Raw genomic sequence first — 14,494 nt, 5'->3', positions numbered from 1 at the left:
AAGCAGAAAAGATGATGGCAGTGAAGGAATGGTTTTGAACAAGCTGAGTTTGAATATCTGGTGCTGTCTGCTGATTATTAGCTGTGTCAACCAGAGTTTGGGAGTGAGAACTAGATTGAAGATCTGGGAGTCAATGGCAGATAGATGAAGGTTAAAGCTGCAGGAGTAGATGAGATCACCCAAGGAGAATGCATGGAAGGAAAAAAAGGGAACTAGGGGAAGACACTGCCAATCTATTCAAAAACAAATGCCTGAGGGCCAGGCAGAGGAAAAGGATCTGGAGATGGAATACTAGGAAGAGCAGTCTCCCCCAGGGCAAGCACTGTATTCGGTTCCTTGTCTCCACTGGACCTGTCACATACTAGGTCTCTGTTATATTTTGAACATAGCAGGAGCCCCAGTAAAAGCTGGCCTCAAACAACGCCATGTCATTACAGCCCAGCACGAAGACTTTTAAAAATATTTCATTTTGTCTATGTTGGCTAAACTCCCTTCTTTTCTGACTGCAGGAAAAGTTTTGCCATTTCCTTCTTCTAATCCTAGGAGGCGGCGTGGGAGCTCTGACCCGACTTCCTCTCTATTAGGAAGATACACAAGGCAGCTGCATGCTAGCTGTATGCTACCTGACATGTGGAGTACACCGGAATCACTTATAATTCTTTGCTGATGACAGAAAAGTATTCTTTAAAGCACTGACCTATTATCAACTGCTGTCACTGCTGAAAAGGTAAAAATGCGTGTATATACCTAGCATGCACACCACACACCTACATGCTGCTCACTGGCTCACCCCCTTAAAGCTCTTAACAGCCTCCAGGGGAACTATGTTAAAACAGTGCAATTAACTAGAACTGCTACAAACTCAATAACTCACATACCTAATGAAGCAATACGAGGAAAACTGGACTTATTTTAATAAGAATTTTAAAAAGAGACAAGAGGTAAAGGTCAGATGCCATTTCTGGATCCCACCTCTTTTCTTCTTCCACCTCTTCTCTTTTTCCCTCCTATTCTGAAGCAGTTAATACCAAGGAGACAATATATACTGTGCTATTCTTTTAAAACCAAGGAGGCAGCCAATCATGCTCGTGCACCTAAGGGCAAATCATTTCTTTCCAACCCACCCCCCAAGCTTAGTGCCCGCCCTGATCTATTTCTGAAGGTTTTATTATGCAAACCTGAATGGATTTCAATTACAGTAATTCTTTTCCTTCCCATCCCAAATCACAAAAGAGGAACTAAATTACTGGCATTCTAGGTTGTATGGGCAGTTTTGCTTTTACTCCCCTCTTTAGAGTCGCCCTAATCTAGAAACTCGCGTCTCTCAAACCCTTCCGTTGGTTTGGGAACACAGCTGTTTGTGTGTCACTCACTACTTAGCATAGCTTGACTCCTCACATTCCCATCAATAATGGATTTGCCCATTTGCCCACAGTTATCATGGAGCAATCAGACCACAGGCCAGTAAAACCGACCTACCCTCTCCTGGTCCTCCCACAGTAGAGGTGTGTGCATTTTCTCTGCCTGGCCATCCCCACGGGTATGTGTGACTAAAGCCAGGGTGGGCAGAGGTAGAGACAGTTTAAGGTCTCTTACGGTGCCTGCTTTATTCTGGGGCCTATGCTAAGCATCTACATGTCATCTCATCTGACTCTTGCAAACACCCTTCACGGTAGATTCTAGCCTCATTATTTTACAGATAGGACAAGTGCAGCCCAGGGAGCTTAGGAACTTGCCCAAGATGGCACAACTGATAAGCAGCAGATCCATCTGTACCACCTCAGGCTGCACTGTGACTTTGGGAGTCAGGGGAAGGCCCTAGGAGGTGACAGGGGCTATGACTGGACCAGGATGGACTTCAAGAGGCAAACCAGGATGTGTGATATTTTGGAGGGACCAAATAGATGCCCCTTTTTCAACTAAGATGGACTCTAAGGTTAAGGAAATAAATGTTACCTACAGGTGGAGGGTTCGGGGCTCAGCTGGCAGAGTAACTCCCTGCATTGCCATGGCTACAAGAAAAAAACACCCTCTTGTGAAACTCCCTAACAATATCAGGCAAATTATCAGACCTCTCCTAACTCTGACTGGACAGAGGATTGGCTCTGCATTCTTTTCTGATAAGCAACTGCAGACTTCAACTAGCTCAGGGAGACTGTACACCAACTTTGTGTCTTACAGTTCACCTTTTGACATAAAGAGCCAAATGCTACCTCATTTCAATGTTAAAACCCCGCCCCAGAGTGAACGCGGGATGTGTTACATGTTTACCCACTGCGCATGCACTTGACTCCTCTCATAATATGTGTAATTTTCCCCCCAAAACTGCTGAATGTGTATGACTCTATTGTCTAATACAGACCTTCTGAGGTCTAAAACCCAACCTGCCCTTTTGCTTTTTGAAGACAGAGCACTGCTGGTACATGCCACAGACTGTCTCTTCCTAGTTTACAAACTCCTATCATCAATAAACCTCTCCTTTCTGCTAGTTAGCCATCCTGGTTCTCCCATGGACAACAGCGACAAGCCCCTGAAGCTTCACAAGAAAGAAAGGGAAGAGTGTGGGGTAGCTCTCTAGAGCTTCTGGACTGGCGAGCTGATTCCCAGGCCTCAGTGCTCCACCACCTAGGAGCTGGGCTACCCCTAGGTGCCTGTCACAGGGTGGCCTTGCCTGTAGGGAAAGTCTGTGTACAGCAAAGCTCTTAAGCGTGTGGCTCTAAAGTGGGGGTTCTGCCATAATCTCCAAGCCAATGTGACAGAGTAAAACTTAGGGCTAACAACCCACTCATTTCAGCTTCCAAACAAGCTGGGGAAACACCATTCACTCTATGTGTATGACTGACTGACAACCATCAATCTGAACTGAAATCAACTGTATTGACTTCAACCTTGTCAGTTTCTGAGGAAAGCCCCAAACCCATGTTTGTCCTCAATGAGCCTTTCAGGGAAATGGCTGTTCATTACACAGTCAAGAAACATTTACTGTGCATCTACCTCATGCCAAGCACCATGGGACCAGGCAATGGGATCTAGAGGTGACAAGGCCATTGGTTCCATAATTTCAAGGGCTATGAAGGCAGAGTCCTGAGACCAAGAGTCCACTGAACAGAAGATTCTATCCTAGTCTAGGGGTTCATGACATGCTTCCCTGAGAAAGTGACATCAAAACTAAGGACCAAGCTAGGCCCAGTGGTTCATGTCTATAATCTAATCCCAGCACTTTGGGAGGCCAAGGCGGGCGGATCACTTGAGGTCAGGAGTTCAAGACCAGCCTGGCCAACAGGGTGAAATCCCATCTCTAATAAAAACACAAAAAGTAGCTGGGCACGGTGGCAGGTGCCTGTAGTCCCAGCTACTCAGGAGGTTGAGGCAGGAGAATCAGTTGAACCTGGGAGGTGGAGGCTGCAGTGAGCCGAGATCATATCATTGCACTTCAGCCTGGGCACCAGAGTGAGACTCTGTCTCGAAAAGAAAAAAGAAAAAAAGAAAAACTAAGGATCAAGGATAACCAAAAGATAGCCAGGCAGGTCAGAGAAAATCACTGCACATGGAGGGAAGAGCATGGTGGAAGCCCGGGGGCAGGAATGAGCTGGGCACACCCACCAGTGTTCCTGATGCTCTGGGACCACTGTGCTCTAGCTTAGCACACAAATCTGGCCCACTTACGTGAGAAGGGCTGGCACACAGAGGCCAACGAAGAGCACAGTCTTACCCAGAGGATAGGACAAAAAAAACCATGCACAGTATGCACTGCTCTGCTCCGCCTCCATTCTCACTTGGCCATTCATGGCCGAAGGTCGGTTTGCAGGAGTGGCAGGGCTGGCAGGGGTGGCAGGAGTGGAGGGCCATGCTTTCTTCTTGGGGTTCACTTCTGCTGTCTGGGTGCTGGTCCACTCAGGACGCAGAGCACATCCTCCCCAGCCATTACAGCCCAAACATGCCATCTAGGAGATGTCTTACCAAGTCATTGCCCTCACTAACATAATGCTATCACATTCCTAATGCAGGTACTCTAAAGCAAATGTACTGTTACCAGCAGGCCACCGGGCACATTTTTTCAGAAGAAAAGTAGTTGCTCACTGAATCTGTCACTTCCTCCTCTTCTCAGTGCCATGCCAACAGAGCAGGAACCTGCTAAGGTCTGTTTTCCTTCACACTCTCTTCCAGCACACTCAAGATGCAGCCTCAGGTCTCTCAGTGGAACCCCGCAGGTCAGCCACAGCCTTGACCCTGAGGAGTGTCCTGGCTCACAGGCAACCCTGACAACCAGGGCTTGTTCCTGAGAATCTGAAGGTGCGGCTATCAGAGCTTCTAGTTCACTAGTCCACTTCCCTCATCTTATAGACCAGAAAGGAAAATGTAGTGCAGGGAAGTTAAGCCAAGGTTCCAAAGTCACACAGCTAGTTAGCTGCAGAACCCACGGCTCGGTTGCTTTCTCAGTTCATCTCCTCTAAAAAAAAAAAAGATAAGGATGCTACCAATACTTCATAGGTTGTGAGTTTTAAATATGATAGCCAATAGTGCAGCCGGGCCAGGAAACTGGCAGGCTTTCAAAGAATGGTGACTGTCTGAAAAGCTTATCTTCTAGATCTCCAAGACCCCCTCCATTCCCTCTCCCAGGGACTCATTTTGCTGAATTTTCAGCGGGGAAAATCTAGCATGGGGTTAACATATTTATAGCTAGTGTTTGGTCAAAACGAGTTAAACTGAAGTCTCTACTTGTTCTCAGGTCTCTAGGCCACAGTATTTGCAAGGCCAGTTCCTCCTTTGCTCCAGCCAGATTTCCTGTTGTCTCTGGAGAGTTGATTTGATAGAGAAGGTATCACTGAAGGTAACCACTGAAGGTAGGTCACACTACCTTCCCTTTAGCCACTCCAAGTTGGGAGAGACTAAGCCAAGTCAATTGGAAAAGAGAGAGGTGGGAGTTCTCAAACTTTTGTCTACGAGGGTGAGGAATACAAAAGATCCTGCAGATACCCATGCCAATTCCACCCAGCACTGACAAAAAAAAAAAAAGCCTCCTAAACCATGGGATGAACATTGCTTCTGAGAAGACAACCAAATGAGCCAGTCAGCTCAGCTTCTCCTCCTCTCTCAATATACTACCTCCCCACTCCTCTCCACCCGCTCCCCACACTTTAAAATAACCATCCAACCATGTAAATTCCCTGGTGCAAGTGTCTGCCAGGCTCCAGCAGAACTGTCAATGCTCATAAATCCCTGGCCTTCCAGATTGCACTGTGGCTATTTATTGGGGAGAGGGCTGCAGCAGGCCACTAGACAACAGCAGGAAGAGACTGGCCTAGCAGTAACTACTCCAGTTACAGCGTCGCAATTCATGGCAGCATTTTGCTGGGAGTGTGCACCATCAGGGAGGAGAAACATAAAAGGGGGAATCTGGGCTGTAAATAGTTTATTTCAGCAATTCCTGATGTTGGCTGAATCACACTTTAGTACAGAAATACATGAAAGCACTACTCTGGAGGTGACATGTGTTGCCACCTCATTACTCTTTTCAAAAGGGTCTTCCATCAGAGAGACACCTCGCTACAAATGATAGTGAAGAAAACAAAACCCTCACACACAGACTTATTAACAGTCCAGAAGGAAATGGAACCACCAGGATTCAAACAAGCAGAGAACTGGTGTAACAAAGGCTATCAGTCACCTGGGGTCTCGTATTCATTCATGAAAAATAAGAAAATAGTAAGAAGAAGGTAGCACTCTTCCTCTCTACCCCCAAAACACATCAGAATTTTTCAAAGTAGTTCACATTTCCCTATTTCTCCTAACGCACCTACATTAGGCTGACTCGTCCAGTGAACCCTACCTTCGTGTTCCTTCTCAGTGGTTCCCACTTTCTTGATCTTCCTGGGAGATTTCATAAAGAGGGGAAAGATGGTTCGTAAGCCAAGAATGTCAACAAACTTATGGCAGTTGTCTGTGCCTTCGGGGCCAATCATGGCATGGTCCAGCACTTTCAGGGCACTGCTCCTGGAGATCTTCTTTTCCCTGTGAACAAAAGAGGTTTCAGATGAGGTATTTCATGGGGAAATTATAGTGCTTAGGGAAAAAAAAGGTATTTGCCGCCGTACACATTGTATATCTAAATGGAAATATTACATACTTGTTAACAATTAGGAGAAGACATCTACAATAGGGTGGACAAATTCTTACGGTCAGAATGATAAACATTAAAGGCAATACTCAAAATTCTTTATGAAGCATTACCACAATTACACATGAAAAATGTACATTAAAAATGACTGGAAAGAAAGAGATTAAAATTATAAGAGATTATTTCATGGTGTTGAGATTGCAGACATTTCATTATTCTTTTTTCTTTAACAGCTTTATTGAGACAATTCACATACTATACAATTTCTACCATTTGAAATGTACCACTCAATGGGTTTTAGTATATTCACAGATATGTCAGCTACCACCACAATTATAAAACATTTTAATTACCCTGAGAAGAAACCACCTACTCTTATCACCCCCTACCCTCTTCTTCCCATCCCGGCCCTAAGCAACCACTGATGTACATCCTGTTTACAGATTTGCCTATTCTACACATTTCATGTAAGTAGATACCATATATTACGTGTTCTCTTATGACTGGCTTCTTTCACTTGGCAATGTTTTCAAGGTTCATCCACATTGTAGCATGTATCAGTACTTCATCCCTTTTTACTGCCGAATAACACATGCCACAATTGGTCCATTTATCAGTTGAGGGACATTTGGTTTGTTTCCACCCTTTGGCTATTATGAATAATGCTGCTATCAACATTGTTTCCTTAGTTTCATTTTTGGATTGCTCACTGCAAGTGAATAGAAATAAAATTGTTTTATTTCCTGCAAACTTGCTAAACTTGTTTGTTAGTTCTAATAATCTTCTAGTAGATTCCTTAGGATTTTCTATATATATTATGTTAACTGCAAACAGTTTTACCTCTTCCTTTTTAATAAAGATGCCTCTTATTCCATTTTATTGCCTAATTGCCTTGGCTAGAACCTCCAGGACAATGCCCAGTAGCAGTGATGAGGGTGAAAATCCTTGTCCTTGTCTTAGGGGGAAAACATCCACTCTTTCACCATGAAGTAGGATGTTAGCTATGGGTTTTTTGCAGAAGCTCTTCATCAATGGTTAAAGAAGTTCTCTTCTATTCCTAGCTGAACTGTTGGTATCAAAGAATGTCGGGTTGTGTCAGATGCTTTTTCTGCATCTTATTTTTCCTTTTCCTGTATCTCAGTTTCTCATTTTTCCATAATGAACATGTAGAATTAAAAAAGATAAACTATTTTCAAGAAAAAAAAAAAATAAAGGTGTTTTCCTCTTGAAGCAAAAGGTCATAGAATAATAGTGCCACTGGCTGCTATTCTTGCAGATACTTCCCTAGGGATTATAATTTTTCTACAATCTTAAATTTTTTTTTTTAAATACTCTGAAGTACAGAGAAGCAAGTCAGTCATTTCCTATCTTGCTACAGCTGGTAAATAAACCAACCAAACCAATATGCAATATTTACTGAGCACTTACTTAGCACTGTAATAGGCACAAGAGAAAACAGTAAGAAATGGGTTCTGCTTCCAAAAAAGAAGCTAAATCTGGAGAGACCAGAGTAACATGAAAGGATCAGAGAAAAGTATAAATCAGCATATAATTTTTCCCCACGTATTATTCAATCTACAAATATTTACTGGATAACTCTCACATGATTGGGAAAGACTGCGTCCCGGTTCTCAGGCAATTTACATTCTCACGGCAGGAGACAAAAGAGAAATTGAGATACTTGATAATGGTTAGTGTCAAGGAAATAAAACAAGGCCATGTGAAGGAATGACTGGCGTGGATCTCTTAGATTCAGTTATTAAGGAAAGCCTCCTGGCCGGGCGCGGTGGCTCAAGCCTGTAATCCCAGCACTTTGGGAGGCCGAGACGGGCAGATCACGAGGTCAGGAGATCGAAACCATCCTGGCTAACACGGTGAAACCCCGTCTCTACTAAAAATACAAAAAACTAGCCGGGCGAGGTGGCGGCGCCTGTAGTCCCAGCTACTCGGGAGGCTGAGGCAGGAGAATGGCGTGAACCCGGGAGGCGGAGCTTGCAGTGAGCTGAGATCTGGCCACTGCGCTCCAGTCTGGGTGACAGAGCGAGACTCCGTCTCAAAAAAAAAAAAAAAAAAAAAGGAAAGCCTCCTAAGGAGTCACATTGTGTTGAGAACTGAGTGATAAGATGAATCAGTCATGTACATTTTAGGGGCAAAACAGCATTCAAGACAGGAGGAACAGCAAGCACAGAGGTCCTGAAATAGAAATGAGCTGTAGACAGGCAGCTGGTGTGTTTGAGGAACCAAGGAGCAGAGTGTTCCTAGATTCGTTCAAGGAGGGAAAGATGGGCTGTATCAAAGGCTGTCACAAGAAGGCATCCAAGTGAAGAAGTGATTCCAGGAGTCACTTCTGGAATGCAATTCAACATGTTGGTTCTGAGATTGTCATGTGTTACATTAAAGTGAGAGGGACAAATTACATGTACTTGGAAGAGTGTGGGGAAAGGATAATCTATATGTAAATATTTAAAATAAATGAACAAATAACTAGGTAACAAAATAATAAGTTAAGTACAGTGGGCACACAAGCAAGGAATACTTTAGTCAGAGGAAGGAGACAGTTTCTGAAGAGATTCCAGCCTGTCAAAAGAGCAAAAGAAACGGCCACCAGATTCCACCATCAGGAAGCCACTAGCAACCTTCCAGAAAGCAGCGGTAGGGCAGAAGTGGAGCGAAAAGTAAAAGGAGGTGAGAAAGTAAGAGGGGTGAGTGTAGGTTACGCCTTAGTAAAGCCTGGAGGAGGAACCCCATCAGTTTGAGAGGGAAGCCGGGTCGAAATTTTTTTAAACTACTATTTTTAAGAACAGCCAATGGTGATGAGGAGACCAAAGATAAACAAGGGAGAAATAAACAGCTGGAAGGAAGTGACTGGTCTTGCAAGAGAAGGCAGTACTCATCAAAAACGGGGTAATAACCCAGAGCCTTTCATCCAATTTCTCGTGTGAAAGCCAAAGAAAATGAATCAGAAATAATATCCCCTTTGGACAGTCTTTTGTAGACACAACACTATTAAAACACTGCACTATTAAAGTGCTACTGCTCACAAAGAGTGCTATCCTGGGTCAGACTAGCCAGCCAGGACTGGGTCCCAACAGTGGAGGAAAGGAGAGTAGGTACAAAGCTTGCTGACAATGGCCCTTGGAGCTACAGGCCATCCTAGTTTACTCAGGACTGTCCCACTGAAAGTACCACATCCCAGGACTCCTCAATCCTGGGCAAAGAGAGAGAGCTGGCCATCCTACTTCATGCTAACCTATTCCCATCTTTATTTCCCTTGTGGATCAATCAAAACAATACAAAGATTCACAAATGCCCGTGAATCCAACTATTGAGTTTCAAAGAAAAAAGGCATATACTATTGAGTGTATGTCTTTATGCAGCAGGCATAATGCTAGCTGCTAGGAACTATAAGGTCTTTAAGCGATTTAAGAAGAGGTAAATAAAAATGCTTTCAAAAGTCTGAAGCAATGGAAATTAAGTCCAAGATGATGAGAAGAGGAGATAATTTGCCTTATCTGGGAGAAGTCAGTCAAGGTGCCAAATGGCAGGTAACTTCTGCACCAAGTCTAAGGAATGAGTATTTGCCAGGCAGAGAAGGAAGAGCGAGGACACTGTTGGGAGTGACGGGTGTACAGCATGTGCAAAGGTGTGTGCAGCCGGTAGGAGCGTGCCAGCCAGGGAACTAGAGGTAGTTCCAAATGGCCAGTGGTGGAAGATAACTGAGGAGAGGCGGCGAGGAACACGGTCATGACAGGCTCCACAGGTGCTGTCGGGGAACCCAGGCTCCATCCTGTAGATGTTGAGAAGGCGTGAGAATTTCAAATAAGGGAGGGCCCTGGACAGATACATTTTAGAAGGCTTAATCCAGCAGCAGTGTGAAGAAGGGATGGGAATGACAGCACTTGGGGGTAAGGGAGGACAGTTAGGAGACTCTGGCAACAACAAAAATGAGAAATGACCAAAGGTTCTGACTATGGCAATGGTATGAAAAAGGCCTATTTCAGAAAAGCATGAAATCTTCAATATGAGAAGCCAGGTAAACAAGGCTCCAAATTCAGTAGGAAGGAATTTTTTGTATTACAATGGAAATTCCAACAGAAACTTGTTTTCACTGCAGCTGGATTTTAGCATCTTACAAACTTGAATTTATAAAGGTCATGACTAGGGCAGATAACCATGTGAGCAAAATTTAGGAAATTGAGATATAATATCTGTATTGTTTAGTCACTCAGGAAAAGGCCTCTTGAAATGAATGGCGGTCATAAAATAGAGCGCCTTCAGTTACCATTCAGCATACGCTCAAACCATTTCACAAATAACATAGAACTGTTTGAAATACAATTCAAAAGATTCTGGTGCAGCCAAGTCTCTTTTTTTTTTCCTGCCTAAGCAAATTAAACAAACAAAAGATTTTAAAAGTAAAATCCTTCTTCAGGTAGGCAGTGTAAGACACGTTTAGAGGGGGCAGTAATTGCATATTGATCACCATTTAGGCAAGCAGCATGGAGGTGAACTTTGGAATATTCATTGGGCTTGAGTTCAGGCTTTTAGCAATCAATAGCTGTTTGGCCTGACTTTCTTGGGTTGACTTTATTTGAAATATTTATTCTACTGGAGGACAAGTAGTTTATCTTAGTCTTGTCTGGGTTCATCAGGCTGTCGATCACGCCAGGACCAATGTGAATGCTAGCCTCTATAAAACTGGGGGGTTGTGGGAAATGGCTGAGAGTCATCCACTGCTCCCTATTCTGCTAACAGTGAGCCTTCTGATGTGGGAGAAAACGTTTTCTGTTGTAGTTTTAATTAGCTTATTCTTCTTTATTATGCAAAAACACTTTTGCTATAAACATAGATTCTGAGTATGATTTTCTTTGTTCATTTGTTCCCTCATCAAATATTTATGAGGTACCTAGCAGGTGCCAGTTATTAAGTCCAGGATGCAGACTAGGCACAGCTCATTGCTCCCAAGGAGTCTGGTCCACAGGGGAGACAGATATGCAGAGAATAGGCAGACTGAGAAAAGCTAAGTCCTATGGTGGAGGTATATACAAAGCAGAGAGTGAATGCGGGAAGAAGGGCTGACCATGTCTGAGTCAGGGAGGACTCACAAAGGAGATGATGCCTGAACCAAGCTTCAGGGGATGTTTTTCTTGGATAGGCAAAGAGGGAGAGGGTATTTTACGAAGAAGGAAACAAGAGCGCATGCAAAGACATGCATAACATGGGATATTCAGGGAAGTGGAGCATGGTACTGCTAGAATATAAAGAGTAAGAGGGGCAGCAGCAAAACATAAGACAGGCTGACTTCTGTGTGTAGGAAAGATTATGTTTGCCACAGTGTGTTGGACAGTGATGGGGACAGGGGAGCAGAAGGAAGAGAGAAACAATATTAGAGGCAGAAAGACTGGTAAGAAAGGCGGGGGTGCGGCCGGGCGCGGTGGCTCAAGCCTGTAATCCCAGCACTTTGGGAGGCCGAGACGGGCGGATCACGAGGTCAGGAGATCGAGACCATCCTGGCTAACACGGTGAAACCCCGTCTCTACTAAAAAAATACAAAAATCTAGCCGGGCGAGGTGGCGGGCGCCTGTAGTCCCAGCTACTCCGGAGGCTGAGGCAGGAGAATGGCGTAAACCCGGGAGGCGGAGCTTGCAGTGAGCCGAGATCCGGCCACTGCACTCCAGCCTGGGCGACAGAGCGAGATTCTGTCTCAAAAAAAAAAAAAAAAAAAAAAAAGAAAGGCGGGGGTGCAAAGGGTTGAGCTCTGATTGAACCTGAGATGCCTGTGGAACACGGCAGTGATGTCCGGCTTGAACTTATATGTCTGAAGTCCAGGAATGAAGTTACCGACAGGGACAATTTTGAAAGAGTCATCAAATCTATGTGCAGTAATTAATCCATGGTGTGAATAAGATTACCCTGGGAGGGCACAGAAAATATTCAGAACAGAAGACTAGGACCCTAAAGGAAACTTATTTGAAGGACAAATGAAAGAGGTAAAATCCTCTCCTTTCCCAGATAAGGGAGAATGAATAATTTAAAAGAAAAAAAAAAAAAAAAGCAACAAGGTGTTCTTTAAAAGATTCTGTGAACCAAAACTAATCCTGGCAAGAAATCTGGATAATGTCACATGAGATCATATTTTGTTTGCTTTACAATGTGCATGATAAAGTTCACTTACATTACACAGCCTGAAATATAAGATCACTTTACAGGATCCAGGATTTCTATGAATAAGACAGTAAGATCAATAGGACCACAGCCAGAGGGTGGGGTGGGTGGAAAAAGAAAAACAGAAACAAAAAATAAATAAACAATAAATATGACCACAGGCAATTTCAAGTGACTAATATGATATCATTAAATGCAGTGACAGGAAGAGATGTGCACCATCAGCTCTCATGAACCTATATGAGCCGGCTCCAACACATCACCGCTTGTATCACACCCCTGCCACCAGAGACCTCACACTTGGCCATGTGACTGTGTATGACCAATAAACTGTGAATGTTAGTAACGTGCACTTCAGAGGAGAAGTTTTAAGACTTATTGCATTACATGGTCTCTTCCCTGCACCATGAGATAGGCATGTACCATGAAGCCCTGCTCCTTCAGCCCAAGTCCTGAAATAAAGAAGGTGTAGAGCTGAGCTTCTGATGGCCAGTGATGAATGAACTAAACACCTGTCATTGATAGTCCTTGAAATTTTGGGCTTGTTATTCCACAAATAACAATGTTATGACTGATGCCTGATACGTGATAGAGCAAAGTTGCTAAATATAAGATCAATACACAAAAGTTAATTGCGTTACTATCCATCAGGAATAAAGAATAAGAAAACGTAGTTTAAAAAGTGTCATATAGTGCTGGACTTCCACTCTGGGCCAAAATGGGGTAACAAGGACTAGGTTTACATCCTCCCTAACCCTGAAAGTTAAAAAAAAAAAAAAAAAAAAAAAAAGATGAACAAAACAATGCTTTTTAGACACTTTACATCAGGAGGATAACACATGAAATAAGCCCAACTGACTGCCTGGAGAGTTTCCAGGCCTTGGAGAAGGGAGGAGACAGAGCTAGGAGTCCGGGCAGACCAATGCAGCTAGAGTTCACAGGGCAGAGGACTAGAGCAAAGAGCTGCACAGAGGTCTGCAGAGGGCCCCTTCCAGTCTCCAGTACTGACAAGCGCAAGCATGTGAGGAAACTAATCACTGCCGCAGAGAGAAGCTGCCTAAGAGAAGTAGGAAAAGACAATCCTAGAGCTCACAGAGGGCCAGGAATAGTTTGTATTCCCACCAGTTACGGTAGAAAAACCTTATTAATTCACAGTGCACCTGGCGGAGTATTCAGACGGGTAGTGCTTCAGTAGTGAGGCATTATTAGCCATAGACTAATCTGGTCCTGCTTAACAGAGCTTAACGGTAAGTCTCAAAACGACCAAACTATTTCCAAGTAACTTTATATCTTAGAACAAAGCTCCAGAACATTTACAGAAATACTCCTCCAAAAATAAAAAAAAAATTCAACATCTAACAAGGTAAAATTCACAATATTTGAATTTCCATTAAAAATTACTAGGGATTCAAAGAAGGAACATATGACCCACAGAGAGGGGAAAAAAAATCATCAGTAAAAATAACACAGGTGACAGAATTAGAAGACAAAGAGGGTAAAAGCATAATTATAACTACAATTGATACATAAAATGCAGAAGGTCGAGAAAAGCTTCAGCATGTTAACTAAAAACATAGAAAAAAAGACCAAACTGAGCATCTACAGAGGAAAAATACAGTAGATGAGATTAACACTGCAGAAGAAACGGAAGACTGAACTTGAGGACGCAACGATAGAAACTGTCCAAAATAAAGCACAAAGAATAAAGAATACAGGACAAAATGAACAAATCATCAGTGAACTGTAGTTGGGAAATTTCAAATGGCCTAATATACATGGAATGATTTTATAATATACAATTTATAATTATATAATAATTTATAATTATATCACATACATATAATTATACTCCCTGAAAGGTCGATGGGGGCAGGAAAAATGTTTGAAAACTATAACTGTCCAACCTGGGCAACATGGCAAAACCGTATTTCTACTAAAAATATATTTTTTAAATTAGCTGGGCACAGTGGGGCATGCCTGTGTAGTCCCAGCTACTTGAAAGGCTGAGGTGGGAGGATCGTTTGAGGCCAAGAGGAGGAGGCAGAGACTTCAGTGAGCTGAGACTGCATCACTGCATGCCAGCCTGGGCAACAGAGTGGGACCTTGTCTCAAAAAATAATAATAAAATAAAAACTAAATTGTATATATATACATACCTATAACTGAGAAATGTCAACCTGTGATTAAAACTATAAACGCAGAGATCCAGAG

At 43.3% G+C, this 14,494-nt stretch overlaps 1 protein-coding gene across 1 annotated transcript in view; it reads right to left on the bottom strand.

Annotated features, from left to right (window-relative positions):
• The window catches only part of CTNNBL1 (catenin beta like 1), a 179,201-nt gene that overhangs the window by 63,877 nt on the left and 100,830 nt on the right, over window positions 1-14,494 (bottom strand). The window contains exon 11 of the mRNA XM_010355334.2: window positions 5,831-6,012. Within this exon, the coding sequence (XP_010353636.1) occupies window positions 5,831-6,012 (182 nt within the window). The remainder of the gene's footprint in view (window positions 1-5,830; window positions 6,013-14,494) is intronic.

This window comes from Rhinopithecus roxellana, chromosome 13, assembly GCF_007565055.1.
Source record: "Rhinopithecus roxellana isolate Shanxi Qingling chromosome 13, ASM756505v1, whole genome shotgun sequence".
Classification (NCBI taxonomy): Eukaryota; Metazoa; Chordata; class Mammalia; order Primates; family Cercopithecidae; genus Rhinopithecus; species Rhinopithecus roxellana.
This window is presented reverse-complemented; position numbering and strand designations above follow the sequence as displayed.